The sequence below is a fragment of the Onychostoma macrolepis genome, chromosome 09 (assembly GCF_012432095.1).
Source record: "Onychostoma macrolepis isolate SWU-2019 chromosome 09, ASM1243209v1, whole genome shotgun sequence".
NCBI lineage: Eukaryota > Metazoa > Chordata > Actinopteri > Cypriniformes > Cyprinidae > Onychostoma > Onychostoma macrolepis.
Genome location: NC_081163.1, coordinates 16,655,653 through 16,681,112, shown reverse-complemented (window position 1 = coordinate 16,681,112; position 25,460 = coordinate 16,655,653). Strand labels below are relative to the sequence as shown.

Genomic DNA, 25,460 nt, shown 5'->3' with positions numbered 1-25,460 from the left:
GGTACTCAAGCAACATTTCTTATTATTATCAATGTTGTAAACAGTTGTGCTGCTTAATATTTTTCTGGAAACCGTGATACATTTCAGGCTTCTTTAATGAATAGAAAGTTCAAAAGATCAGTATTTATTTGAAATTGCAATTTTCTGTAACATTATAAATTGTCACTTTTATCAATGTAATGCATCCTTGCTAAATACAAGTAACAATTTCTTTCAAAACTAAAAATCTACTTACCCCAAACTTTTGAACGGTAATGTATATTTACCTTTAAAGCAAAATAATTTAAGGTAATACTTTTTTTTTACCCCATTGGGAAATCAAATAGTATATTTTCTTGTAAATCCAAAACAGCAATGTAAAATTGGTTTAAGTGAGAATAACAAGAAAAAATATACAAAATATGTAAGCTTAAAACAACAAAAACTACACCAAAAAAGCCAGTTTGCCTGTCTGCTACGTGCTGTTATTTATTCACCGTCTGCAATGCATGTGGTCATCCACGGATACATAAGCTCCTTTTCTACTTGACGCACACGCAAAGAAATCTAAAAGATTGATTGTGCTTGTTTCCAATTCGGAGCCCTGCAGCGAAGAGTTCAGGTGTTAATGTGAATTGATGCGTCTAATTGCTGTCCTCCGTGAGCCCCTCTGGTCTGGGGGGCACCGGTCCTCTCTAGGGGGATGGGGGTTGACCACACGGCACGTGTAGGAGCGGAGAATCAGGACTTGTAATTCCAATTTAACACTCCCATTTTCCTCCCTTTGTGTTCTCTCTCCCTCGCTGCTCCAGCTGCAGTGCAGAGATTGCAGCCGAGACTCCCGTTCGATTGTCGCGTGAGAAGAATGACGTCACTGACATCACCGCTCCCCAGCCCAGCCATCAGTCTGCCCACGTTGCCATGACAACGTCGGCCTGCGGAGAGGAGGCTTGCACCGAGCCAGCGGGACAACGGGGGAAAGCGGCGACAGAATGCGTAAGGAATGCTGCCGTCTCATGCACACCTCTGCATATTATCACTTCTGAACGAGGACAGTGGCGGCAGCTGTCATGCATATACGGGAATGTGATTAGGGTGCATGGGAGGCTGAGGCTGCAGGGGAATCTGCACGGTAGAGGCGACTGCAGACATGCAGCGGAACGCACAGAGCCGCAGCTAAGAGCAACACGCAGGGAAGATTAGAGCCAGGTTTCATGGTGGTAACTGCTTTACATTTCTTCTGTGCTATATGTCAGGTTGTGTGTTGATGCTCTCTGCTGCTTGAGATGCCGGCCAGCTCTTCATTGCGCCACACTCATTCACGCCATACGACTGGCTGTATGTTTTTTAAGGTTAGGGGTGATATCGAGGAACGCTGGCATTCATGTGTAATGTTGCTATGATTCACTGATCAGCCGTTGCGCACAGATGTTTCTTCCGCCTCTGCATTTCTGTGTGTCTTTAATTAAGATAACAGCTGCCTTATTAATTATTCTGTACGTCTCCTGAAGCCATGGTGTCTTGTTTCTCGTGCATTGATAACACTTGAGAACCTAATGCTGTCGAGCTACCTTTTGAGGGTTTTACGCCATAGATGTGTGTTTGTAGCAGATGCATTTGAAACACAATGTTACTGACTTAGAAGTGTCATTTTGGAATCACAGATGTTTAAAAGGTGAAAGTTTATCAGTTGTGTCAGTAGTCTGTATGAACGCCTTTAAAGTCAACACATTTGATATCTACAGTGTGACAGAGTTAAGAGTGAAACTAATTTAGACCGGAAAATAAAGTGATTGACTTGATTTTACACTTTATTGGATCACAAAAAAATATTACAGGTGTTTGCAGGCATCGTTGAAATAGATGATCTTGGTGATTTTAGCCAAAAAGGACAGTTGTGTGTGTGTGAGGATTGTAGCTATTTCTTTTCATAGTTTCTCTCTGTAGTTCATAGTTGTTACAAGTTTTTTATTTATTTATTATTTTTTATTTTGCTGAAATATTGCAAAGACAAATTTTTGGTCATACTTTATATTAAGGGCCTTAACTACTATGTACTTACATCAAAATATAACTGCAATGTTCTTATTGTGCTCATATTGTATTGCAAAACACTTTTGCTGCTATTGAGGTGGGATATGGGTAAGGTTAGGGACAGGTTTGGTGGTATGGGTAGGTTTAAGGGTGGGTCAACAGTGATTTAATTTTTAATTTAATTTAATTACTGATTTAATTACATGCAGGTATTTTTTTATACAGAATAAGTGCATTGTACCAAATGATTAATTTAAATGCAAGTACATGGCAGTTAAAGCCACTTAATATAAAGCGGGACCCAATTTTTTAATTTGAAATAGGGTTAGGAAAGCCCTTCCTTAGGAAAATTCAGACTGACTTTGTTCTGCGTAACATGAAAGATATTTCGAGGAATGTTGGTAACCAAACTATTTTATTTACCATTGACTACCATTTCATGGACAAAAAACACTTGAGACTTTTCTCAAAATGTCATATTTTATGTTCCACAGAAAAAGTAAGTCATACAGGTTTGGGAGCAACATGGGGTTGAGTGAATCATGACAGAATTTCCCGTCCCAATAATAGTGACTTTAAAACATCCGGCAGGCCACTTTTAAGAGGAAACTGGGTTTCCGAATCATTTCTATTGAGAAAAAAGATTAATTTTATGTCTTTGGAGTCTGTCAGTAGACTTTTTAATAAACAGTAAATGGGCATGAAAAGCCACAGCAAAGAATTTTCCACTTACCACCACAATATATTAAAAGCTTTGGTAATGTTACACCCTCTGGATGTACAGTAATACAGTGACTCTGATCGATGTCTGAAACAGTTAGTGGTTCCATTAATTCTCATATGTGCCTTCATTGAGGTTTTACACTGTTAAACTCTCCCCTTACACACACACACACATTTCAGACCAGTGCTCTGCCATGTGCACTGTTGATTGACAGATCTCCATCCTATCGGCAGGTTTCTGGGGCGGGCTGCAGACGCTCCAGCTCGGACGCAGCCTATGAGCTGGCTGAGTCAGTGAGGGCCCAGCGTGAGTGCCGCCTGCGGCCCCACTACAGCGACCCCATGCCTGCCGACGCCACCAAGCGTAAGCAGCTGGAGATGAAGATCGCCGCCGCAGCACGTTTGCACATTCACCGCAGAGACAGGGACAGCGGTAAGACTCTTTCATCTGCACTAAGCTTTGCTCACAGTTCTTGCTGTAAGTAAACTTAACTCGTGTCCTAGATTTGTACTGACAATGCTTCATTTAAAACAATTTTTTAGGCTTGTCTGTAACCCAAGGGAATCACTTTAGTTGTTATTATGAGACTCTGCTTTTACTAAAACCTGGCCTTAGGTGGCTTTTACTGTAGGTCCGTCACATGCATGACCTCTACCCTGAGGACTGCCTTTATCTTTCTGCACCACAGCAGTTTTTAGATGTAAAGGAAAATACATATCTAGTATCAAATTAGGGGTGCACAGTATACTGTATCAGCACCATATTGGTTATTTTCCATGTTATTACCAAACATTGAAATATTTAATTGTTTCTGGCTATTTTAGGATTTAGATAATCATGTAGCACTAACTTAAGTGATAGATTATGGCAGAGCACAGTCCTTATTATTATGAGCAGTTATGTTATTCTATTTCAAACTGGATAATTTGTTATAGAATATTTATGATTATAGATGATAATTTGGTGGTTTCTATTTACCATTTCTTATGTATTTTACCACTTAGTGTAAAAAAGAGGCTATTTGTTGCTATTTACATTACCATTCAAAGGTTTTGGGTCATTAAGGATTTTTTTTTATGAAAGAAATTAATATTTTTATTCTACAAGGATACATTAAATGAACTAAAATGCCAATAAATATATTTTTACAAAATAATTCTATTTAAAATAAATGCTGTTCACTTGAACAGCAGCACATAAAAAAATGTATCACGGTTTTCACAGAAATACTGTACTAAGAAGCACTGATGTTTTCAACATTGATAATAATAAGAAATGTTTGAGCAGCAAATCAGCATATTAGAATGATTTCTGAAGGATCATGTGACATCTGAAGACTGGAGTAATGGCTGCTAAAAATTCAGCTTTATCATCATGGGAATAAATTACATTTTAAAATATATTATAATGAAAATGCATTTTAAACTTTAATAATGATCAAATAAATGCTGTCTCACTTCCTTCAAAAACATTCAAAGATCTTACCGAACCCAAACTTTCAAATGGTAGTGTACACTAACAGTATTTAACATTTTTTTATACTCCACTGCCATGGTAAATTGATGGGGATGTTTTAAAGTTCAAATTATTAAAATATTTAAGTGAATTTTTGCAGATTTTTCTGGTCTCTTTTTGTTTTACCTTTACTGTTCCAGTGCAAGTGATTTTAAAACTAAAATGTTAAGGTTTTTTACAGTTTTATTAGACTTTTTTGATTATCTGTATGTAATTAATGTAACTATTGTTATGTAATTCTGAGAGCTGATCTTCAGAGGTTTGTTTGTTCTTTGTCATCAGTGCCAGGCACAGCCAGGGGCCGCTCAGAGCCCAGAGGTGAGGAGAGGAGCAGGGGCCTGGGTGTGAGCCGCTCAGCACAGCACCGCTGGAGTACCGTCAGCAGCCTGAGTGCAGACAGCGGTGTGGTAGGCTTGAGCGATGAGCGTGAAGATGAGGAAGAGCCCCGTCGCACCCGCCACAGTGCCGGAGCCGAGGTAGAACGTGTGGACAGCGGCATTGGTCCTGGATTGGCTCGGGGCTGGAGGAGACCCTTGCCGTCCCTCAGGGCCTGGGACGCTCAGCAGCCCTGTCCCGACTGTGGACACAAAGAGGGGGCCCGCGAGGAAGGCATGTGTGAACGCTGCTCCAAGCTACGCACAGAGCGCAAAGAGGCCATCCTAGAGTTTCTCAACACTGAGTCGAGTTATGGAGAGGACCTGCGCATCATCAAGGAAGAGTTTTACTGCCCCATGCAGAGTGCAGGGCTGCTCACAGCAGAGCAGCTGGCCGTGGTCTTCAGCAACGTTCAAGAGCTCATTGATGTCAACGACAGGTTCACAGAGCACCTGCAGGACAGCATTGATCAGGCTTTTGATCAGGTAAGGAACGCTAGTGATGGACTGACATTTTGCCAGGCCAGTGGCCATTTCAAAATTAACATAACAAAAGTGTCAGTTCCAGAATCTACCGATAACAAAAATTCTGGGGAATTTTAGGAAATCATTAGACCTGTGGTTCTCAGCTGGTTTGCGCATGGGGCCCACATTTTCCCATGGTCACCCACTTTTTTAGGATATATACAGTGCTGCTTGAAAGTTTGTGAACCCCTTGCAGAATCTGAGAAAATGTGAGTCATTTTAACAAAATAAGAGAGATCATACAAAATGCATGTTATTTTTTTATTTAATACTGTCCTGAGTAAGATATTTTACATAAAATATGACTACATTTAGTCCACAAGACAAAACAATAGCTGAAATGATTAAAATAACCCCATTCAAAAGTTTCTTAATACTGTGTGTGGTTACCTGGATGATCCACGACTGTTTTTTGTTTTGTGATGGTTGTTCATGCGTCCCTTGTTTGTTCTGAACACATGTGAAAAGTATCAAGTAGATATTAAATAGTAGCTTTAAAAAAATTAAACCGATGTCTTTCAAAATAAAAGTCTCACATCAGAAAAACATTTAGAATTACTTTTTTTGTTGTTGATGTTGTTTCTTTGACTATACACTCCGTGACCCACTCAGAACCGTCTTAAGACCCACCAGTTGAGAAACGTTGCATTAGACTGTATATTAAACTGCAGTATATATTTAGTGAGGATGCATTAAATTGATCTAAAGTGAGAGCAAATCTATTGCATATATATAAATGAAATGTTTCTTCTATTTCAAATAAAAACTGTTCTTTTGAACTTTCTATTCATTAAACATTTCTGTAATCCTGAAAAAAAAAATCTATAACTTTCTACAAAAATATTAATCAGCACAACAACTGTTTTCAACACTGATAATAAGAAATGTTTCTTGAGCACCAAATCAACATTTTAGAATAATTTCTGAATGATTATTTGTCACTGAAGACTGGAGTAATACCTGTAATGGCAATGTAAACCTAAATTAAACAGTGACTGTCTCCCCACAGGGCGATGAGGACCTGCAGACTGTGTGCATTGGAGAAATCTTTTTGGAGTTTGTCAACATGCTTCCAGCATTTCAGACCTATTGCCTGCAGCAGTCCACATCTGTGAACATGCTCAACACACTGGAGAAAGAAAAAGAGCTTCTTAGGTACACATAATATATAATATAAACTGCTTAACTGGTTTTCCACTGTCATTCAGTGTTAAAAAATAAAGGTAGTTAAGCATCAGTTAGTAGGTCTTTTCAAATATAATCCTTCAGGATTGTACATGCACTATGCATATAATATTTCACTAGCTTCACCATTAAGAACAGCAACAACCATGACTGGTTCGCCTGTGATTGGTTCATGCGATAAATCCTGTCTCTTGTGTTTGTGTGCATTTGCGAATCAGTTTGAATGAACAATATAATGGCGTTAATGGGAAGACTAATTTAAAAAAGTAAGTAAACAACTTGCATACTTAGATATAACCACTTTGTTACATCAAAATAATGCGTAAAATTGCATGAAAACATGATCTTTGGGAGTTTTTAGTGAGTAATTAGCTTGATAATAGTAAATATTTACCGAGCTTTGATGACTGATGACCCGAGTCATTAATATAATATAATTAATAATTAATAAAAAGTAATTCATATAATTAATATACAGTGCTCTCCAAAAGTATTGGAACAGTAAAGACAAAATTGCTCTGTTGGCTGTGGAATCAAGACATTTACAAATATGATTAAAAGATGAATATGTGACAAAACTACAGAATGCCACATTTTATTATTGGGTGATTCAACACAGATGTTTTACCAGCTAAGAAGTTCAGCACTTTTAGAGTTTCATCCCTCTATCTGATGTGAGCATAAGTATTGGATCAGTTGCCTCACAGCTCTTTCTAAGTGATCAGCTGTGTCCTGTTGCATTAATTCTTCAGATATTAAAAGCAGGGAATGTGTTGTATCAGTTATATCCATTACTTCTGCATTCTGAATCTTGCATTCAATGATGACACACACAAACCAGGATGAAGATGAGGGAGCTAACTTTGAGAGAAAAGCAAGCAATTTGGATGCTAAAAGAAAAGAGGAAGTCTGCTATAGCAAAAACAAAGGGCATGGAGAAATCAAGAGTTTGGAAACCACCAGCGACACCAGCAACCAACAACTATCTGATCGGCTGAGAAAATAACAGTAGTTGATGACAGACAAATCATAAAAGCTGTGAAAATGAACCCTGAAAGATGTGTCTGTAAAATCACCAACAACTTCCAGAAAGCTGGGGTGATGCTCTGACAATCTACTGTCCTCAGGAGACTTTGACACAGAATTACAGATGCTACACAGCAAGATACCAACCTCTGATCAGCTCCAAAAATAGAAAGGCAAGATTAGAGTTTGCAAGCCAGAAGAGTTTTGGAACTGTGTTTATGGACCGATGAGACAAAGATGAACCTTTATCTAAGTGATGGGAAAGCAAAAATGTGGAGAAAAAAACGGACCTGCAAATGATCCCAAGCATACAGCCTCATCTGTAAAGCATGGTGGAGGTGGTGTCATGGCATGGGCATGCATGGCTGCCTCTGGAACAGACCCTCTCAACTTTACTGATGACTTAATGTATGATGACAGTAGCAGAATGAATTTGGAAGAGTACAAAACACCCTGCCAGTTCAGTCAAGGAATTTATATGGGCAAAGAAATGGAAAGTCTTAGATTGCTCAAGTCAGTCTCCAGATTTAAATCCGATTGAACATGAATTTCACCAGCTGAAGAGGAGCGTGCAGGCAGAAACTCCCCAAAACAAGCAACAATTGGAATTGGCTGCATTAAAGGCTGGGAAAAGCATTTCAGAGGATGAGACCAAGAGTCTGGTGATGTCTATGGGTCGGAGACTCACTGCTGTGATTGTACACAAGGGATCTACAACTAAATAATAGCTTTTAATCTTTTATATCTGCCTTAAGTTCATCTGTCCCAATACTTATGCTCACATCAATGAGTAGGATGAACACTAAAAGTGCTGTTCTTTTTATTTGGTAAAACATGTATGTTGAAACGGCTAATAATAAAATGTGACATTCTGTAGTTTTGTCTCATATTCATCTTTTCATCATATTTTCAAATGTCTTGACTCCACAGCCAACAGAGCAATTTTGTCTTCACTGTTTCAATACTTTTGGAGGGCACTGTATATGTACGTATATATAGTCTATAACATTTATCAAGTTAACTATTAAAAATAATAGCTGAACATAAGTTCACAAATAAAATATGTTGTTTAAATTGTTACTGCCTTGAGTTATTTTGGAATAAATGTAAAATGCTTAAAAACACATCTTAATGAGATTCATACTTGGCTTTAAAAAATAAAGTATCGATTACATTGTTAATGTAAAAATATAAAACAGAATTGTTTTCTTTTTCTAATAGTGAAAGTAATGTTTATTTAAACAAGAAAATGCGACTGGGACATGAATTTACATTTGATTAAAAAAAATTTAATAAATCTTTGCCGCCTCATTTCAGAACACCACCGTACACCACTGAGATGAGTGTGTGTATATATATGTGTGTGTGTGTGTGTGTGTGTGTGTGTGTGTTTATACATGTAAGAAAGAACTTTTTTTTACAAAGAACTATTTTTCGTTAAATGTTAAGTGTTGTAATTGGTAAAGTGGTTAAAGGTTTTTTTTGTTGTTGCCAAAATCAAGTTTTTATTAGGTTTTTATTTTTTATAACTGGAAATTATTATTAAGCCATAATTTCATAAACTAGCAAGATAACTTGATGACATACTGACAAAATGTTTACGTTTGCAGTGCGTAGTGACCAGTAAGCCAAGTGACAGTGAAGTAGCACAGAACTCTTGCATGTGATGTGACTCAAGTTGAAAGTATATGAAAGTTTGCTCCTTTACATCCCTCAGGATATTCCTCGACGTGTCCCAGAATGACAACACAGCACTCAGGCGCATGAACCTGCGCTCCTTCCTCATGGCGCCGCTTCAGCGTGTGACCAAGTACCCATTACTGCTAAGTCGCATCAGCAAGGTCACCAACGAATGTCACCCAGACTACTCCCGCTTAAAAGAGGCCAAGAGCCGCGTGGAGTCCCATCTAGAGCACATCAACATGAAGACCAAACAGGAGGGAACTGCCACATGGTCCTTGCGCTCTTTCCGGCGCGACAGCCGCAAGAACCGAGAAGTCATTAACATTGAGATGAGAGAGCTATCGATGAAGACGGTGGGCTGGACGCGAGAGAGCACACGCTTCATCATGGAGGGGCCACTCCAATTGGCGCAGCCCGCCGATGGCCAGTGGCTTAAGAAGGGAAGCAAATCCCTCAAATTCCAGAACGTTCAGAGTTTACTCATGGTACGCACCCTGCGCAACGCAGACACAGTGACTGAAGGGAGTCTGGAGACTTTGGAGATGGTGCAGGACGGTGTACTGGTGCTCATCAAGGACAAGAGCAGCGGGAAGTTCACTGTGTTACGGGAGCCAATCCATCTGGCGAACTGCGTGGTGTCCGCCGACACCGACTGTGAAGACACCTTCGAGGTGCTGGACATCCGACGCGAGGCCTTCGTTTTCCGTGCCTCCGACAAACCTCGCACTCAGCAGTGGTTTCGTCAGATCAAGAGATACGCTTGTGATTTGGGATCCTGGAGAAAGAGACGCAACGCTCTCCCTAATATCATGATTAACACAACCCAGAGCCGGTCATGAGATTGAGCCCTTACCAACACATCCCTCATCCCTTCCCAGCATAACTCTGATGTAAATAATAATAAAAAAAATCAATATTTTGTTGAGCGAACAGTATTTGTGTGGGGGAACCATATCTGAGTAGATGTTTCTCCTCCAATGGACTTTTAAATCGCAAGGTTTTACTGTGATTTGACTGAATAGTAATATAGACTGCAAGAGGGCACTTTGTATGAGTGGAAAGAAAGTAAATGACATTTGAGAAGAGGAAAAATCCACTGTCAAGCAAAAAGTAATGCCCTTTGGCATACCAAAATGAGGGCCTTGTTAGGCGCCTCACTGCTGCACTTGTAAAACACTGATTGTACGACCAGTTTTCTACTGAGAAGAAATGTTCTCAGTTGTGAAACGGTATTTGTGATAAGCATGAGGGAACATGTTTGTGATTGGATGGACTTTATGTGGACTTTTTAGTATGCACAACAGAGTGGAAACCTGTGTTTTGTGTGAAGACTGAGGTAAAGATGTTTTGTTTTTGGATCATTGTAATTCCCTCTTCCTCTCTCTCTCTCTCTTCCGTTAGCATCTATTCCCACTGCCAATCAGAAGCAGTTCTCATTTTTGTATCACTGTGCTGGTTTACAAAACAGCAATAATCTTTATTGTATTATGTAGTGGCAGTCGAGCTGTTTTTATTCACAGGTACCCATATTCTTGTGATCGGTGATGTAACAAACATTTTTTGGTATTTTTTCTCCACAGTCTAATGAGGGTGTAGCATCAAGTATTATCATTGCCACATTAATGGTTGTGCTGAAACCATCGGTGGCTATAAACCAGATCTTCAATTAGAAAAATGTCAATTGGATGTTTCCCCCCCCCCAAATTATGTAGCTTATAATTACAATTTTGGTTTTCTTTGTGATCTCTGAGGGGGAGAAAATATGTGCCTTTGTTTCTTTGATACTGAATGAGTCCTTAGTACTGTTTTGTTCAAGTTTTTCCTCTACTTTTACCCGCAAATCAGGCCTTATGTCAAATTTTTCAGTAGCTGCTAATATATTCTGACTTCCCATTGATATACAGACTGTGCTTTATGACAACTCGTTAAATGTTAACTGTTTTTGTTTGATGCACTTTAATATGAAAACTGGAGCGAGGACATTGTTCTGCAGTTTACAAAGCTTTATTGTACTTTGTTTTAAAGATTGTTTTAGCTTTAAGAGAAAAAAGAACCACAGTTGACTTCAGCAATAGCAATCAATCACAGTCATTCTGGTCTCTCTTTATGTTTCAAGTCAATACTGATGGATAGAAATTGTCGCTATCACTGGATTTAGGCGTTTAGGTTTCAACATGAATATTTACTGTTTTTTTCAATGGCATTGATACTGTTAGAAATATCATACTGTAGCTTCCACATTACACAATGAAAAGAGTTGAACCTGCCAGGACTGAGAACTGAGACCAATCAAGCTGTTAAATACTTTTTTCCATTCTTAAAAATCCTAATTTAATATTTTTTCTTGTTGTGTAAAATATTGTGAATTACAATTAAAAATGACGAGTATCCATCTCTCTTAACTGACTCAACATTATTCCAAGAGTGAATCTTTATTACATAACATTAGTGTACAAGTGAATGTTTTCCCAGTGAAAAGCGAAAGTCGAACCACATGACCACAGGCATTTCAAATGCAAACAATCAGAAAAGTTAAGAAATCTCTCTCTGAGAAATCTGTCTTTGGGGAGAAACAAAGAACACAAACCATTATTGCAGAGAATTTCTTTTTAGCCATTTTAAGTAAAAGCCCCCCAAAAACACTGAAAGAGCAGCTAAAACATGCACCCACAAAGAAGCCACAACAAGACGAGCAATAAAAGGTTGAATAAAAGTCAATGCATTAAGAATCCACAAATAAAATAGGGAGGAACATAAAAGTTGCCATAAACCTTTACAAAGGAAAACAAATGCATTGTCAGTTTGTCCTTTGAAAACATTTGTTTGGAAGGTTTTAGTGTTATTTTTCCAAAGCGCTTCCTGAAACGACACTATCTGCAGGTTTAGCATGCAACAACAAGAGCCAGAACAAAAGGAAAGAAACATATGAACCGAAAAGCACTGATAAATCACTTTTATCTTGAGTATTAATCCAAAAATTAACATTCTGTCATTATTTCCTCATCCTCGCGTAGTTCCAAACCTGTTTAACTTTCTTCTGTGCATCACAAAAGAAGAGATATTGAAGATGTTTACAGCGGTTTTTCTCCACATAATTAAAGTCAATGGGGTCCAAAACAATACTAGACCCTTTTGACTTTTAATATTGCGTTCCCCAGAAGAAAGTAAGTCAGACAGATTTGGACCGACATGAGGGTGAGTAAATGTTAATTATTGGATGAACCGTCTTTTTAATGGAGAAATACATGAAAGTATAAATATGTACCAACAGCAAACCAGTGGTGAAGGAAACCACTATGACTTAAACATTTAATATGTATTTACGGCATGAAACCAAACATTTTGGCACAAGTTTTAAATTTATCTTCATGTACACCTTTAACGTGATTTGAACTGTTACATTCAAGAAAAGCGCTCGAGTACAAAGCCCAATCTAATAATTCAATGAGCATAGGTATGTGTGAAATGTAATATTTATGTAGTTTTAACATTAAGAAAATGTTTTGATGTCTCAACTGGGCATAAAGCCATAAAACAGGCACAGAACTTCTGTTTTTAACAGCATTTTTAAGTATCTCCCTCCCAAAAAAGTTTAGTTTTTCCTTCTTGTTTGACTGTACAAGAGAGATGGCTGAGACAAAAACATCAATAATAGTAAAAAGCATCCAATCCAAAAAAAAAAAACAGGCAAACAAATGCATCTGTACATAAGCATCTCTCAACAAAAGTGAGAAAGAGATCTCCCCACTAAAACCTGAACTGATCTCGGTCATGGTGGGCAGGTGGCTTAAAAGATACCACCCAAGGCTGCTGGGGCTTCAAAACCTCCTTTCCCTCCTCCCCTCCTCCCCTCACCACCTGCTCGCAGAGGTTTAACCACTCTTCCAGTCATGGAGAATCCCAGCCAGGGTAGTGCCCCGCGGCCTCTTGCGTTCCCACACCGCCTCTACTTATCTCCTCCAGCCTCCTGCTCCTTGGCAAGGCCTCGGATTGAGAGATCATACACCACCTCCTCGATCTTCTTCACATCGTACTTGAGGCCATCGTAGCGCTTGCGAAGAGGGTCGTTTTTTAAGTTGAGCAACCGAAAGCCAGAGTCAAGTTCATTGATAAAGTTTGAGATCCTAAGCGGACGCCCATAGTCTCCTGCGGTCACGCTGTTCACTGCCAGCCTGGACTAAATAGGGGAAAAAATGCAACAGGTACATTGTGCTTTTAATTTCATTCGCATTCTTTCCGCTCTTGCCAAAGTTTATTTCAAATCAAAAGGCAAAATCCACAATAACGCCTCAAAATATCATAAATGCACATCTTAAATAATCTAGCAGCTAGTTGTAACAATCTCAATGATGCGCCAACACAACAGGTAGGGACTGTTCACAAAGAACACATTTTTGCATTTTACTATGCTACATTTTTTTATGTAAGTACATGCTAGACTGACATGTTTGACAAATCTGATTACGTCTTTTGTGACATTTTAAAAACATGGCACTCAAGTTAAAATAAGTTAGACTTTTTTCCATTCTGCTTCTCACATCTCAAGTTGTTTTTAACACAACAACGCGTGTGAATGGCCCTTAATTCTGGTTGCCACTTATCATAAAATTCTACCTGTTCCTGAAAAAAGTTCGCTCACCAGTGTTTTTTAGATTCTGAAAAAATAAAGACACCCAGTCTGCATTAAATGCAGATCAACGGTAGGTTCTTTTGGATAACTTTGTACAATTATAATTACAAACTCACTCACTATTACTCCCTATACTTGTATGAGTGTGATTTATTGCCCAAAAAGCGAAAACAAAAAATATAGTTAAAGATGAATACAACTGATAGCGTTATTTTCTCCCAAAAATTTCTGTTTGTAGATGTTGCAGTAATACTGTTAACGTGGTTTCCTTTGGACACTATAACTGCATAGTGAATGTCTTATATTGTGACAGATATTTTTGTATATCATGAACAAATGGTGGACTATCAATGCATCATGTTGTGTGACTCCCACACCCTCGCCCATGGATGCTATAGCTCATTACAACAAAAACCATCAACCCAATGAGTTGTCCCATGGGTACATACATTTGCATTTGACCGCCTCTGGATCAATACATTGACAAATAGTTACTTAGTTATACCAAAGTCACTTTAAGACAAAGTAATTTCACTCGGCAGCTATATTTGAAACACCTCTCAGGCAGCTATTTTAGTCATGCAGCCTTGACTACAGCTCCTATCTCTTTGAATGGGGTTCAAAGACATCGATTTTTGTGCTCAAATAAAATAAAAAAGCTTATTTTTCAGGTTAGACCAGCCAACACACATGTGCAGTCCTAAGTGTGCATCTTAGAACAATTACTGTTTCTACAGCAACCTGAGATTCTAACGGCAGCTGCAGTGACGCAATGATTATATCAATTGGCGAATGGCTGTTTTACCATCTTTGTATATCAAAAGTCTTTGGAAATACAGTGTCGCACCACAGGCCCCGCCCATTAGCGGTCATTCGCATAATGGCTGACATTTGTCTACACTGAATGAGAGCGTTGAGTTGTGTCAAAAGCAAACAGATCCCATTATAATCATTGACCCTTTCTACACTGGACACAGTATAAAGAAACTTGTTTCATTTCTGTCGTATTCAACACATTTGAGTCTGCTGAAAACAGGACAAATGGAAGAGTAAAGAATGTTCATTGTGATGTATTTCTGTCTCTGTACAGTCTTCAGAAGGATCCCAGTGTCAGAAACAAGTGGATGGTTTCATTTTATTGACACCTACTTACGTGCAATAGTGAGGGGACGGTGATATTGTTTCCTATGCAATGACGTTAGCCAATCAAAACAGTGGGTGTTTACTGAGAAGCCTTAAAGGCCACGCCCCTTAAAAATAGTTTTTAATTTTTTACAAGTGAACTTAAAGGAACATTTAAATATAAAAACATCCATGTCTTGATCACTTTAATGTTAATTATATATGTTTAAATATAGTAGCAGGTATATTAATACTGCTAAAGATGATAAGATTGGCAGTCTGAATGAATTTGAGAGGAAAAACACTTACCAGCTCACTGGCCAAAATAAGAACTCCTGCAAGATAGTCTTCCACATCCAAATGAAACCCTTTTTCTCGGTCGACTTCAACTGCGTAAGTGTAAAGCAGAATTAATCTACAACAGTCTCACAAGTACTCAAGATATACAATATAAATAAACATGAACATTACATACTGGCAAGTATTTTTGCCACTTCCTCGCGTGTAACCAAGGACTCGCTTTCCAGGTATACCACAAAAGCTGCAAGGAAGGCAAGACGTTGAAGAACAAATCTCCAGTGTTCATGATACCTATGGAAAGATGAGGATGTGCCAGTCTTTAATATAATTATCAAGACAAGAAGCATGATCAATGCAATTACTGAGGGGAAAAAAAAATTGTTTAAGAGGCATCTACACTAACCGATAGTACTGTTCCACAGGGAACTTAGTTTTCAGCTCTCCAGTGTGGTTTCTTACAGTGCAGAACAGCTCTCTAGCCTTCAAACACTTGCTGGGAACTGGAGGAGGGAGTGAAAATGTATTAGAAAAGACATCATGTAGACAAAAAGATCAAGTATTTTAACTTACTGTCTTTGAAACCACTTGGTTGATGGACACTTTGAAGAACAGTGAGGATCTCTCTCGCTGTCTGCTCCAGAACTTGGACAACTTTTCTTATGTCCTACAGGAAGAACATAGAAATATGAGAGTCATCAGAGAGCACATATATGGATTAAAAAAAAAAACAACAGCAAAATTCAAAAAGAGATCAGCAAAACTTTCTGTCTAGACTTTGACATCCATTGTACTTGATCATGTCTAATCCACAAGTCACAAATGCCCTGTGATTGTATTACTGTGAATATTAACTGATAAAACAATATTTTATGCAGAGGTTATGCGACAAGTCCATAACAATCCAAACGGACTTCACGTTTTGTCTTTTCTATTTTTTTTTCCAGGAAACCTTTTTCACGTGTCAGTGCAGTTGTGTACCTCTCGAATATCTTGATCGGCACTCAAAAATCCTTGGATGTAGCTAAACATCTCCGTTACAGACATCTTCAAATGTGCTGGCTTGTGCGTCGCTCTTTACTGTGACCAGCTGCTCCAAAAAATATACACTATTTAGATAGTGTATGGATGTAAACAGGGATTGTATATTAGTTGTCGTGCTCGCGAACCAAACAGCCTGTAGTTATAATTGAAGTTATCAGCATGCACGTTAACATCTGCCCTTCCTCAATTCGTCGCATTATAATGATGTAATGATCGTCTTTCTTCCTGCACGTTGCTGGTAATCCAGACGCCCTCTACTGGCTTTGCTCAAATTCAAATTTGTTTTGTTTGGGGGTAATGATTTACTGATTATTATTATTAATATGATTGATGAGGTGTTGTGTTGTGAGGGGCCCACTCCCTTGGTTATGTGACCGGGGCCCAACATTTGGTGTTACGCCCCTGGATAGAGATATAAATGTTCATTTTTATTTCAAGATAAACCTAATAAACGGTAGTAGTTACTCAGAACTGTCAGCAGCAACAAGAATAGACAATGGTCGTAATTAAAAAAAGACTTTTAAATAAGGATCTTTATTCGTTCATTTTACAAATGCAGGCCTAATGAGTTGCACAACTGCTTTTATAATAACAAACTTATTTATCAAGAACATGTACAGACTTAGGACAAATGTTTTGCTATTTTATTCCTCGTTTTTATGCATAGCATTTCTCTGTTTAAACAGATCAATTGTCTTCTAGACACGTCTGGTCGCATATTTATTATACATGTTTGTAGAAATACTATCTCTAGTATCACTCCACTATGTTGTCAGTGAGAGTGTGGCTGTATCTCAAAACCTAGTGAGCCGCCTAGCTAGACCGCATTTCCTACGTCCCACACATGCAGAACATTCCAAGAGCCTTTTAAGTGCCCTGCTGTGCTGTCTAGGTAGAGGCTGCGCAATAGATTTAGGGGCAGGCCTCGCGGGTGACTTCCGGTGAGTGTTGCGTGGCTGTAAGCAACTCTGATTGAGTCCAGCTTTTGCAGCAGCGAACAGACAGACGCTCGTCTCACTGCCGCAGAACCAAATGAACGCCCTCATTTCCTTTACCTCCAGACATGACAGCACTGAAATGATGCAGTATTTAGACATCCCATCCTCACAAAACATGGACACCGTTCAGGGGAGAATATTAAAGGAGTGAATAGCTGTTACCGACGGCGCTATTTTATACTGAACCGGATCGTTAGCTTAGCTGGCTAGCAGATAGATTTTCAGTCTCTGCTGCTGGGTGGTGTTGCCCGAGGCCGGACACCAGCGATGGGAATCATTTTCACAAAATTATGGAGGCTTTTTAACCACCAAGGTACGTAAAGTAGTGTATTTATAAACATAATTCGATTACATTCAGTTTCAATATTGACTGGCTACATGGATTTTTACTAGCTAGCAAGTGTCTGCTAACCTGCTGCTATAGTTTCGTTTTAAAACAGCGATGCTGGTGCTTATATACGACAAAAATATTTATAAACATGTTGTAAATACAAAAATATTCTGAGAACGTATGTCGTTACATTAAAACAGTGGATAAGACTTCAATAAACCTGCCTAAGATGGTTCAGGACTGGCTGTTGACAGGTACTGTGCTGTCAGGTTCAGTCTCTGTTTATGGAGGCTGGAGCCCTGATATCTTAATTTTACTGATAGATAATTGTTGTGTAACATGTCAAACTCTGTGACGAGCTTATGTAATTTTCATATAAGAATAAATGTGGTTGAACATATTTATTGGTATTTTACTCTTATGTATAAGTATTGTTAATGACATGTTTGGTTTTATGTATTTCGTCTGAAATGCATAAAACTTACTAACTGAGGTAATATCAATGTAAAGTGAATGTGAAAGTCAGTTGTCAGCACAGAGAATATATTAACCTGCTTATTCATCACCAGTAGATAGCCTATGAATCAAAAAGTGAAACACCCATTGCTGCACTCTTTGCTTTTTTAAGCCTGATCGTTTGTGCCTCTTTCCACTGTGATTGTGCATGCTGGGCATTTTGCAGCGCTGGCCAGCCTGTGTGTCTGTGACAGTGGTGTAATCCTCAAAGCACTGGGTTTTGTGTCAGCATTACTTGTTACACACGTCCGTGTGATAGCCAGTGGTCTCTCATTTATTATACATGGTGTGGGATATCCATAAAGCATAATCTTTTTTGAAAGATTTGCACATCAGTGTATGGGGCATTGAGCATGTGCAAATTGTAACATAACCCAGTGGAACACTTCTTTTCAGTTCTCACCTTACTCATTAGCCGAACAGATCATTGTGATATGGGAGCCTTGTAACGTGAGAGTTGGAGACTGGTGCCTATAGTCAGATGCAGCACCATCATTAGTCTGTTTTATTTCGTTTTGTTTAGATGAAGTAGCCTTTAGTAAGTCATTAAAGGTGACTTATTATTGTTCAAAAGTTTGGGGTCAGTAAGATTTTTAATGTTTTCGAAAGAACTCTCTTATGCTCAACAAGACTGCATTTATTTGATCAAAAATACAGTAAAAATGGTTAAATATTATTACAATTTAAAAGAATGGTTCATTATTTTAATCTTTTAAAATGTAATTTATTTTATTGATGGCAAAGCTGAATTTTCAGCATCATTATTTCAAGTGCCACATGATCTTTCAGAAATCATTCTAATATGTTTATGCTGATTTACTGCTCAAGAATCATTTCTCATTATGTGGAAAATTGTGCTACTTTTTTCCGGATTCATGAACAGAAAGTTCACAGCATTAATGTGAAATAGATATTTATTGTAACATTATAAATTTACGGTCACTTTTGATCAATTTGAAGTATCCATGCTAAATAAAGGTAAGGTATTGAATTATTATATATATATATATATATATATATATATATATATATATATATATATATTGTACTGACCCCAAATTCCTAAACTAAATCTTTTCATGCCTAAGACACACATCCGTGTTTTGTTGTCCATGTTTTGCATCACACATCTGCTTAAATTCTTTCAAAACATTTTATGCAATAGACAGAAGTGATACAATGATATAAACAGAGCCTGTGAATGGATAGATTCTAACCCCTTCATGCAGGCTTTGTACTCCTTTGATTTTTCTTTGTTTATTCCTCAGTTTCATGTCTTTTCTTGTTCAGGTTAGTATGAAACTTTCCAGGAACAAACTTTGACAATGTGAGTGTAAGGTTTCTTTGAAATGTTTCTCAGTTTAGGTTAGAAGTTGTGATAGTTGACACTGCAAATGAAATCCCGCACTGTGATGAACCGGCTAGTTTTGTCTTTTTGTTTTAGTTGTCAGCTTTGTGCATTACTGTTGTATATTTATGTAGTGTTAATGCCTTGCAAATGAAAAATTTTTCTGTAACATCCACAGATTATCTAACTGATGTCACAGACTAATGTTGCTTTGCCGGTTACATAGATTATGATTTGTTGAAATTGCACAAATGACTTGTGATAGTCTTGGGAACTAGAACAGTTTTGTCATATTTCACAGTTTTCCAAAAAAAAAAAAAAAAAGTAAAGTAAAAGCTTATATTAAAGTTGGTTAATTTACAGATATTTTTTTAAGACCTTGTCATGCCTTTATGAGCTCAGCTAGAAAGAGAGACCCGGAACCGTTTGACACAGCCGTCTTTTTAAATCTAAATGTCAACACAGTTGTATATTTGAAAGTGATACACCTCATGTTTGTCCCATTTAGCCATGATCTTTTCTGCTACAAAGAAAAGGACTTGGTTTTAAGCTATTTTGTATGTTCTTGTGAATACAAGGAATGAGAAAGCAAAATATTTCATTGAAGTACTAAAGCTCATAAATTACAATACACCCTAACCTTTGGACCTTCTTTGGCATGTGAATGCTTAGCTGACATGATGATTATATCAGCCTTAAATTCTGAGTGTCATCAGTTTCACAGTGTCTTGGTAAAAGCATCTGTTTGGAATGGTTTTATTTGAGCGTTTCCTCTTTTGTTTGTTATTTTCAAATTAAATGGCCCAGTCTAACAAGAGCAAGACTGAGGTCTTATCTACAGAATGATCTTTTGAGAGCTCTCTCTCTTTTTCAGATTAAACAAGTTTCTGGTCTATCTAGTGTGCATAATTGTGGCTCATTTTGTAACACATCAGAATGGGTGTGTCTGAACGTCCTCGAATACCTAATGCAGGTCTGTAGTAGTGACGTGGAGTGCAGTGTTTTCTTCTGTTGTGCGTCTATGGTGTTGACTCAGATAAGATGTAGTTTTTCCTCTTTAGTTTCTTTCTCTTTATTCTCCAATTAATTCTGTCTGTCAATCATCTTCAGGTTCAGGGTGTCTTGTAATTTATGACCTGTAATGAGAATTCTGAATGTTTGAAAACTGGTTCATTCAGTTGTTCTCAGAAAATTGCGGTTTGATATGTCATACTGAAGTAATCATATTCAGGCATGATGTATAAAAAGTTTATCAATTTTATGGTTGTATTTTTGTCACATCAGTTTCAGCAGATATGAATCACAGCAAGTCTTCAAATGTTTCCTCACATCCCATTTGTGGATGCTGATTTAATTTCCCTTTTCTATTTAACGATTTTATCAAAATTGTAATTGCGTGAGACATCTCTTTTATTTCCAGACAAAATTAGATTTCGCAATCACTTTTGATTTATGAAGAAACCCCCTGAAAAAGGTGACGGATATGTGTATTATATAAAACCGACAGTGGTGCAGAAAAAAAGCGCTGGCTATTTTGCATGAGGCAGTCAGTTAAATTAGATTAAGATATTTGCATTAGCTCTACATATGCTTTTTGCCCATTGTCGTGCTTGATAAACTGTGGTATGCAAAGTTCTGTTGCAACTAAGCATTGTTTTCTCTTGTGGAAACTATTCAGCCACCTTTACACACACTCAAAGGTATTACCACGTCACCTAGTCTGTCATGCCTTTGACGCTTTTGCAGGTGCAAACAACTCTATCTAAAGTCATTTAGAATTTGAGATGTAATTGGTTGCAACGTGGTTAATAATGGTGCTGCACAGCAAAATAATCATAGCAATATTAAAATTGAAAAACATTGCAAAGATGCTGGGCAGGGGTACATTTTTAGAATCTGTGGTGTTTTATGTCAAATTCACAACTTTTTAAAGTCAGACAGTAAGTTGAATGTGTAAAGTGTACTGTATTATCTCATACACAACTGTTTGTGGCAGGAGCTGGGCTGGCTCTTTTTGTCTCTAGCCTAAAACGTGTTTGAGACATGCAGCATATTTTACTCTTTGGGTTTGGCCATTATTCAGTTCTTTAGATCTGCTCCGTTCCTTCCTATCGTGAGAAGACTTTGACACCGCCCATTATACTTTGAGTTATTGTATAGGATAACACATAGCTCAATAACAAATACTGGTTTTAAACATGATTGTGTGTTAAATATTCTAGCTAATTTGAAAGCAATCAAAAATCAAAGATGAATGGCTGCAATGCTGGGTATGATCTAAAGCGTTTACTAAAACATATAACTGTCTTCCTGTTTTTCCCCTAGAGCACAAAGTCATTATTGTTGGGCTGGACAATGCAGGAAAGACCACCATACTTTATCAGTTGTAAGTACTATTGCACTAGTCATAATCTAGTTAGAAATCTAGTAGTCCATTCTTAATTTAAACAGTTATCATTTAAAAGTTTGGGGTCAGTAAAAACAATAAATCATAACTGATAAATAACAGGGTTTTTTTTATATTTGAATATATTTTAAAACATAATTTATACCTGTGATGAATTTTCAGCTGCCATTACTCCAGTCTTCAGTGTCACATGATCCTTCAGAAATCATTATAATATGCTGATGTTGAAAACAGTTGTGCTGCTTAATATTTCTGTGGAAACTGTGATATTTTTTTCAGGTTTCCTTGAAAAGAAATTTCCAAAGTGGAACATTTATTTAAAATAGAAACCTTTATAACATTGTAAATGACTATACTGTCACTTTTGATCACTTTAATGTGTCCTTACTGGATAGAAGTATTCATTTCTTTCAAAAGATTACTGACACCAAACATATACACAAGTGTATGCAATGGTTTGATCACATCCAGCAAATTACAGCCTCATTTTGTAGTGTTTTTGTATTTGTGGTGGTGTTCTTTTTGTGCTCATGTCATTTTTGTAATCTCCAGCTCTATGAATGAGGTGGTGCACACTTCACCCACCATAGGCAGCAATGTGGAAGAGATTGTGGTCAATAATACACATTTCCTTATGTGGGACATTGGAGGACAGGAATCCCTACGCTCCTCTTGGAACACTTACTACACTAACACAGAGGTAGACGACGCACTGAGACAGCTGTAAAATGATCTTGAATTATAAAGAGAACGTCTCATTAAAGTGTTTCTCCTGTGTAGTTTGTGATCGTGGTCGTGGATAGCACGGACAGAGAGAGAATCTCAGTGACCAGAGAGGAGCTCTACAGGATGTTAGCCCATGAGGCGAGTATATGTATGTCACTGAGAACTGGTATTGCATGAGTGTTCATACACCCATATTTGATGAAGGGATTATTCTGAGACTGTCTGGTTTTCTCTTCTGTTCCTTCATCACACTACTTGATTTCAATTCCTCTTTTCTCTTTATTAGGATCTGAAAAAAGCTGGTTTGTTGATTTTCGCCAACAAGCAAGATGTGAAGGGTTGTATGACTGTTGCTGAGATTTCCCAGAGTCTTCAGCTTACCTCTGTCAAAGACCATCAGTGGCACATCCAGGCCTGCTGTGCCCTCACTGGAGAAGGGTAAAGCCACAAAAACCTACAGAGCCACACAACAAACATGTAATGCAAAGAAGTCTACTGTTCTAGTCTTTTTGGCTGAATATGGAACTAGCATCGATGGAAGTGATGAATCAGTATTAGATGTCTAAAAGTTGCTTAGACAGCAATTGCCATCAGACAAATGCAGATGTGTCCTTGTGTTTCTAGTCAATGTTTGTTTTTATTAACAAACCACAATTTTCCATCTCTGATGCCTTTAAGCAGACAACTATGGAAATATGCCTATTTTCACCACATAAGGGGAAAAAAATCACACTTTGTAAATCATAATTATGACAAAAAAGTTGAGATTATGACACAAAATGATTTAAAGGGTTAGTTCACACAAAAATGAAAATTAGCCCATGTTTTACTCACCCTCAAAGCATCCTAGGTGTATTTGACTTTCTTCTTTCAGACGAATCCGATCGAAGTTATATTAAAGATTATCCTTGCTCTTCCAAGCGTTAGAGTGGCAGTAGTTGGGTGTTTTTATTCAAAAGTAGTCAAATAAAGTACATCCATCCATGTTAAAATGTGCCTCAGATGACTCCGGGTGGTGAATAAAGGCCTCCTGTAGCGAATCAATGCGTTTTTGAAAGAAAAATATCCATATTTAAAACGTTATAAACACTTTTCTCTCACTTGCGCTAACTGTCGTACGTGGAAGCCGTTCCAGATGACATTGGACATACGCGTCACGTGATGAACGCGGAAGCGTGGAGGAGAGACAGCAAAGCAAAATGCTGGTCATGAATTAGAAGCACAAAACCAGGATTTGTAAAGAAAGATGTCGGAGGATTTTCGATATAAGTCAAGAGGAGACTGGTTTTCCTTTGGTAAAGTAAGGAAACTTTGCTTCCTTTGCTCCTGTAAACAAACTCGCGAGACTAGCATATTTCCCAGGCGCGTGCTCTGCGCATACGTCCTACGTTATCTACCCGGAACGGCTTCTGCGTACGATAGAGACCGGAAGTGAGAGAAAAATTTTTATAACTTTAAATATTGATATTTTTCTTACAAAAAAAAACAAAAAAACGCATCGATTCGCTACAGGAGTTCAACTTAACATGTCATAAATTCGACTTTTTATCTCATCATTTTGATTTCTGTGTTATTATGATTGATTTACCAAAGCATGACTTTTGTTTTATATGGTGGTAATGAACTTCCATAGACAACCCTGGCCAATGCAAAATTTCACAAAACAAATCATAGCAAATTCAAATGACTCCATTCTGACTGCTTTGTGGATGCATACAGATACCATTATGCACAGAAAGTAATGTTTAAAAACATTTAAAGCCATAATGTGGTCCAGAAAGTCAGTGGATTTCGTAACGGAAAGTGTGGTTGGTCATTAATGTTTGTTGAAAAGACTCAAATGCACCTCATTTTACGGCCAGGGTCATTAGTTCAGAAGCTTTTCTCTGACTAACAGGCAGAAAGCACAAATGTCTTTCTTTGTCCAATTTACAGAAAGAGAGAAAAAAGGAGCATTGTTAACTGGCCGAGCTGAATGTCTCTTTCCTGTCCGCAGGCTCTGCCAGGGTCTAGAATGGATGATGTCACGGCTGCGAGTAAGATGACCTCTGACCTCAGATAGCAGTGTGCTCTCTCTATCTTTCCCGCCGGACGTGGAGGCCGGGTGTCGCTCACTGTGAAGGTGACCCAGTGGCGTCACCAGAACTTGTTTGATTAATTTATTCCAGATTATTGAGACCTGTGAACAAACAATCTGCAACTAACTAACTAAAAAAAGTCAGGACTTGCGAGACAGCATAAAGTCAGTGTTTTTCTGCGTGAATGGCCGTTGAAAGAGTAACGGGGGTTGCACAGACCTTGGACTAAGAGGACTCATCTCTACCTGGAGTGGCCTCGCTGCTTTGCCCAGCTACCTGACATGGTGTTGCCCAGTGTGTACAGTCCAGTATTTTCATTAACCTTGTGCCTGCACCTGACTCTCTGTCTCCTCTGGACTGAGGAGACATATTACCATGCAAGAAGAGACTGCACTTATGTAAAATACAACTAAATAAAGTGTTTTTATCTGTCATGACAGATGCTTCACACTTTAATTCTCTACAGATGTTTCCCTGCGGAGTTTTAAGCACTGTCAAAATTGACAATGTTGAGATTGGTTATTTGTCTCAGTTCTTTTGCTACCTCTAGGGGGCGACACATGGCTTGAAAGGGAACTTCTCATGTTAATTGTTAAAAAGAAAAAAATGATACGTTTAAGAATGATATTAGCTTAATCTTGGCAGAACTTTTATACTAAAATGATAGTATTTCAATACATACCACAGACCAAACATATAATATTATCACAGAATTTGGACTTCAGAGCAGCTTAATTTTGTAATTATTTCATTTTAATAAGAACAGAATATTTTAATACATTTCCATACACTCTTAAAAACAAGGTTCCAAAAAACATGTTTTCACAACAATGCTGAAATGCAGAAGAACCATTTTTAGTTCCCGAAGTAAACAATTATTAAAGAACCTTTTTTGGTGTGAAGAACATTTATTTAATG

The 25,460-nt window shown here is 37.9% G+C and overlaps 3 protein-coding genes across 8 annotated transcripts in view; 2 read left to right on the top strand and 1 right to left on the bottom strand.

Moving 5' to 3' along the window:
• Positions 1–11,435, top strand: part of si:dkey-91i10.2 (uncharacterized protein LOC555224 homolog) — a 45,184-nt gene extending 33,749 nt beyond the window's left edge. For all 6 annotated transcript variants that reach the window (XM_058786897.1, XM_058786898.1, XM_058786900.1 and 3 more), the window contains 5 exons: positions 792–975; positions 2,971–3,169; positions 4,535–5,112; positions 6,161–6,306; positions 9,080–11,435. In XM_058786897.1, coding sequence (XP_058642880.1) covers positions 792–975; positions 2,971–3,169; positions 4,535–5,112; positions 6,161–6,306; positions 9,080–9,884 — 1,912 coding nt within the window. In that variant the 3' untranslated portion in view covers positions 9,885–11,435. The remainder of the gene's footprint in view (positions 1–791; positions 976–2,970; positions 3,170–4,534; positions 5,113–6,160; positions 6,307–9,079) is intronic.
• Positions 11,436–11,884: 449 nt separating this feature from the next.
• tsn (translin) lies at positions 11,885–16,383 on the bottom strand. The gene is made up of 6 exons (XM_058786903.1): positions 16,076–16,383; positions 15,668–15,761; positions 15,501–15,597; positions 15,273–15,388; positions 15,107–15,186; positions 11,885–13,222 (listed from the first exon to the last, which is right to left on the bottom strand). The coding sequence occupies exons 1-6, from the start codon at positions 16,139–16,141 to the stop codon at positions 12,992–12,994; spliced, it is 684 nt and encodes a 227-aa protein (XP_058642886.1). The 5' UTR covers positions 16,142–16,383; the 3' UTR covers positions 11,885–12,991.
• Positions 16,384–17,057: 674 nt separating this feature from the next.
• On the top strand, positions 17,058–24,979 carry arl5a (ADP-ribosylation factor-like 5A). Its single transcript, XM_058786904.1, has 6 exons — positions 17,058–17,449; positions 21,657–21,717; positions 22,291–22,438; positions 22,519–22,602; positions 22,751–22,902; positions 24,461–24,979. Exons 1-6 carry the CDS (start codon positions 17,404–17,406, stop codon positions 24,507–24,509), a joined length of 540 nt encoding a protein of 179 aa, XP_058642887.1. The 5' UTR covers positions 17,058–17,403; the 3' UTR covers positions 24,510–24,979.
• Positions 24,980–25,460: the final 481 nt, after the last annotated feature.

Coding starts and splice junctions, on each gene's coding strand:
- tsn (XM_058786903.1), bottom strand. CDS start 16,141: ATGTCTGTAACGGAGATGTTTAGCTACATCCAAGGATTTTTGAGTGCC. Junction 15,598..15,667: donor ACCAAGTGGTTTCAAAGACA/GTAAGTTAAAAT, acceptor TCCCTCCTCCAG/TTCCCAGCAAGTGTTTGAAG. Junction 13,223..15,106: donor TTATTTTGGCCAGTGAGCTG/GTAAGTGTTTTT, acceptor TCCCCTATTTAG/TCCAGGCTGGCAGTGAACAG.
- arl5a (XM_058786904.1), top strand. CDS start 17,404: ATGGGAATCATTTTCACAAAATTATGGAGGCTTTTTAACCACCAAG. Junction 22,439..22,518: donor CTTACTACACTAACACAGAG/GTAGACGACGCA, acceptor TCTCCTGTGTAG/TTTGTGATCGTGGTCGTGGA. Junction 22,603..22,750: donor ACAGGATGTTAGCCCATGAG/GCGAGTATATGT, acceptor TCTCTTTATTAG/GATCTGAAAAAAGCTGGTTT.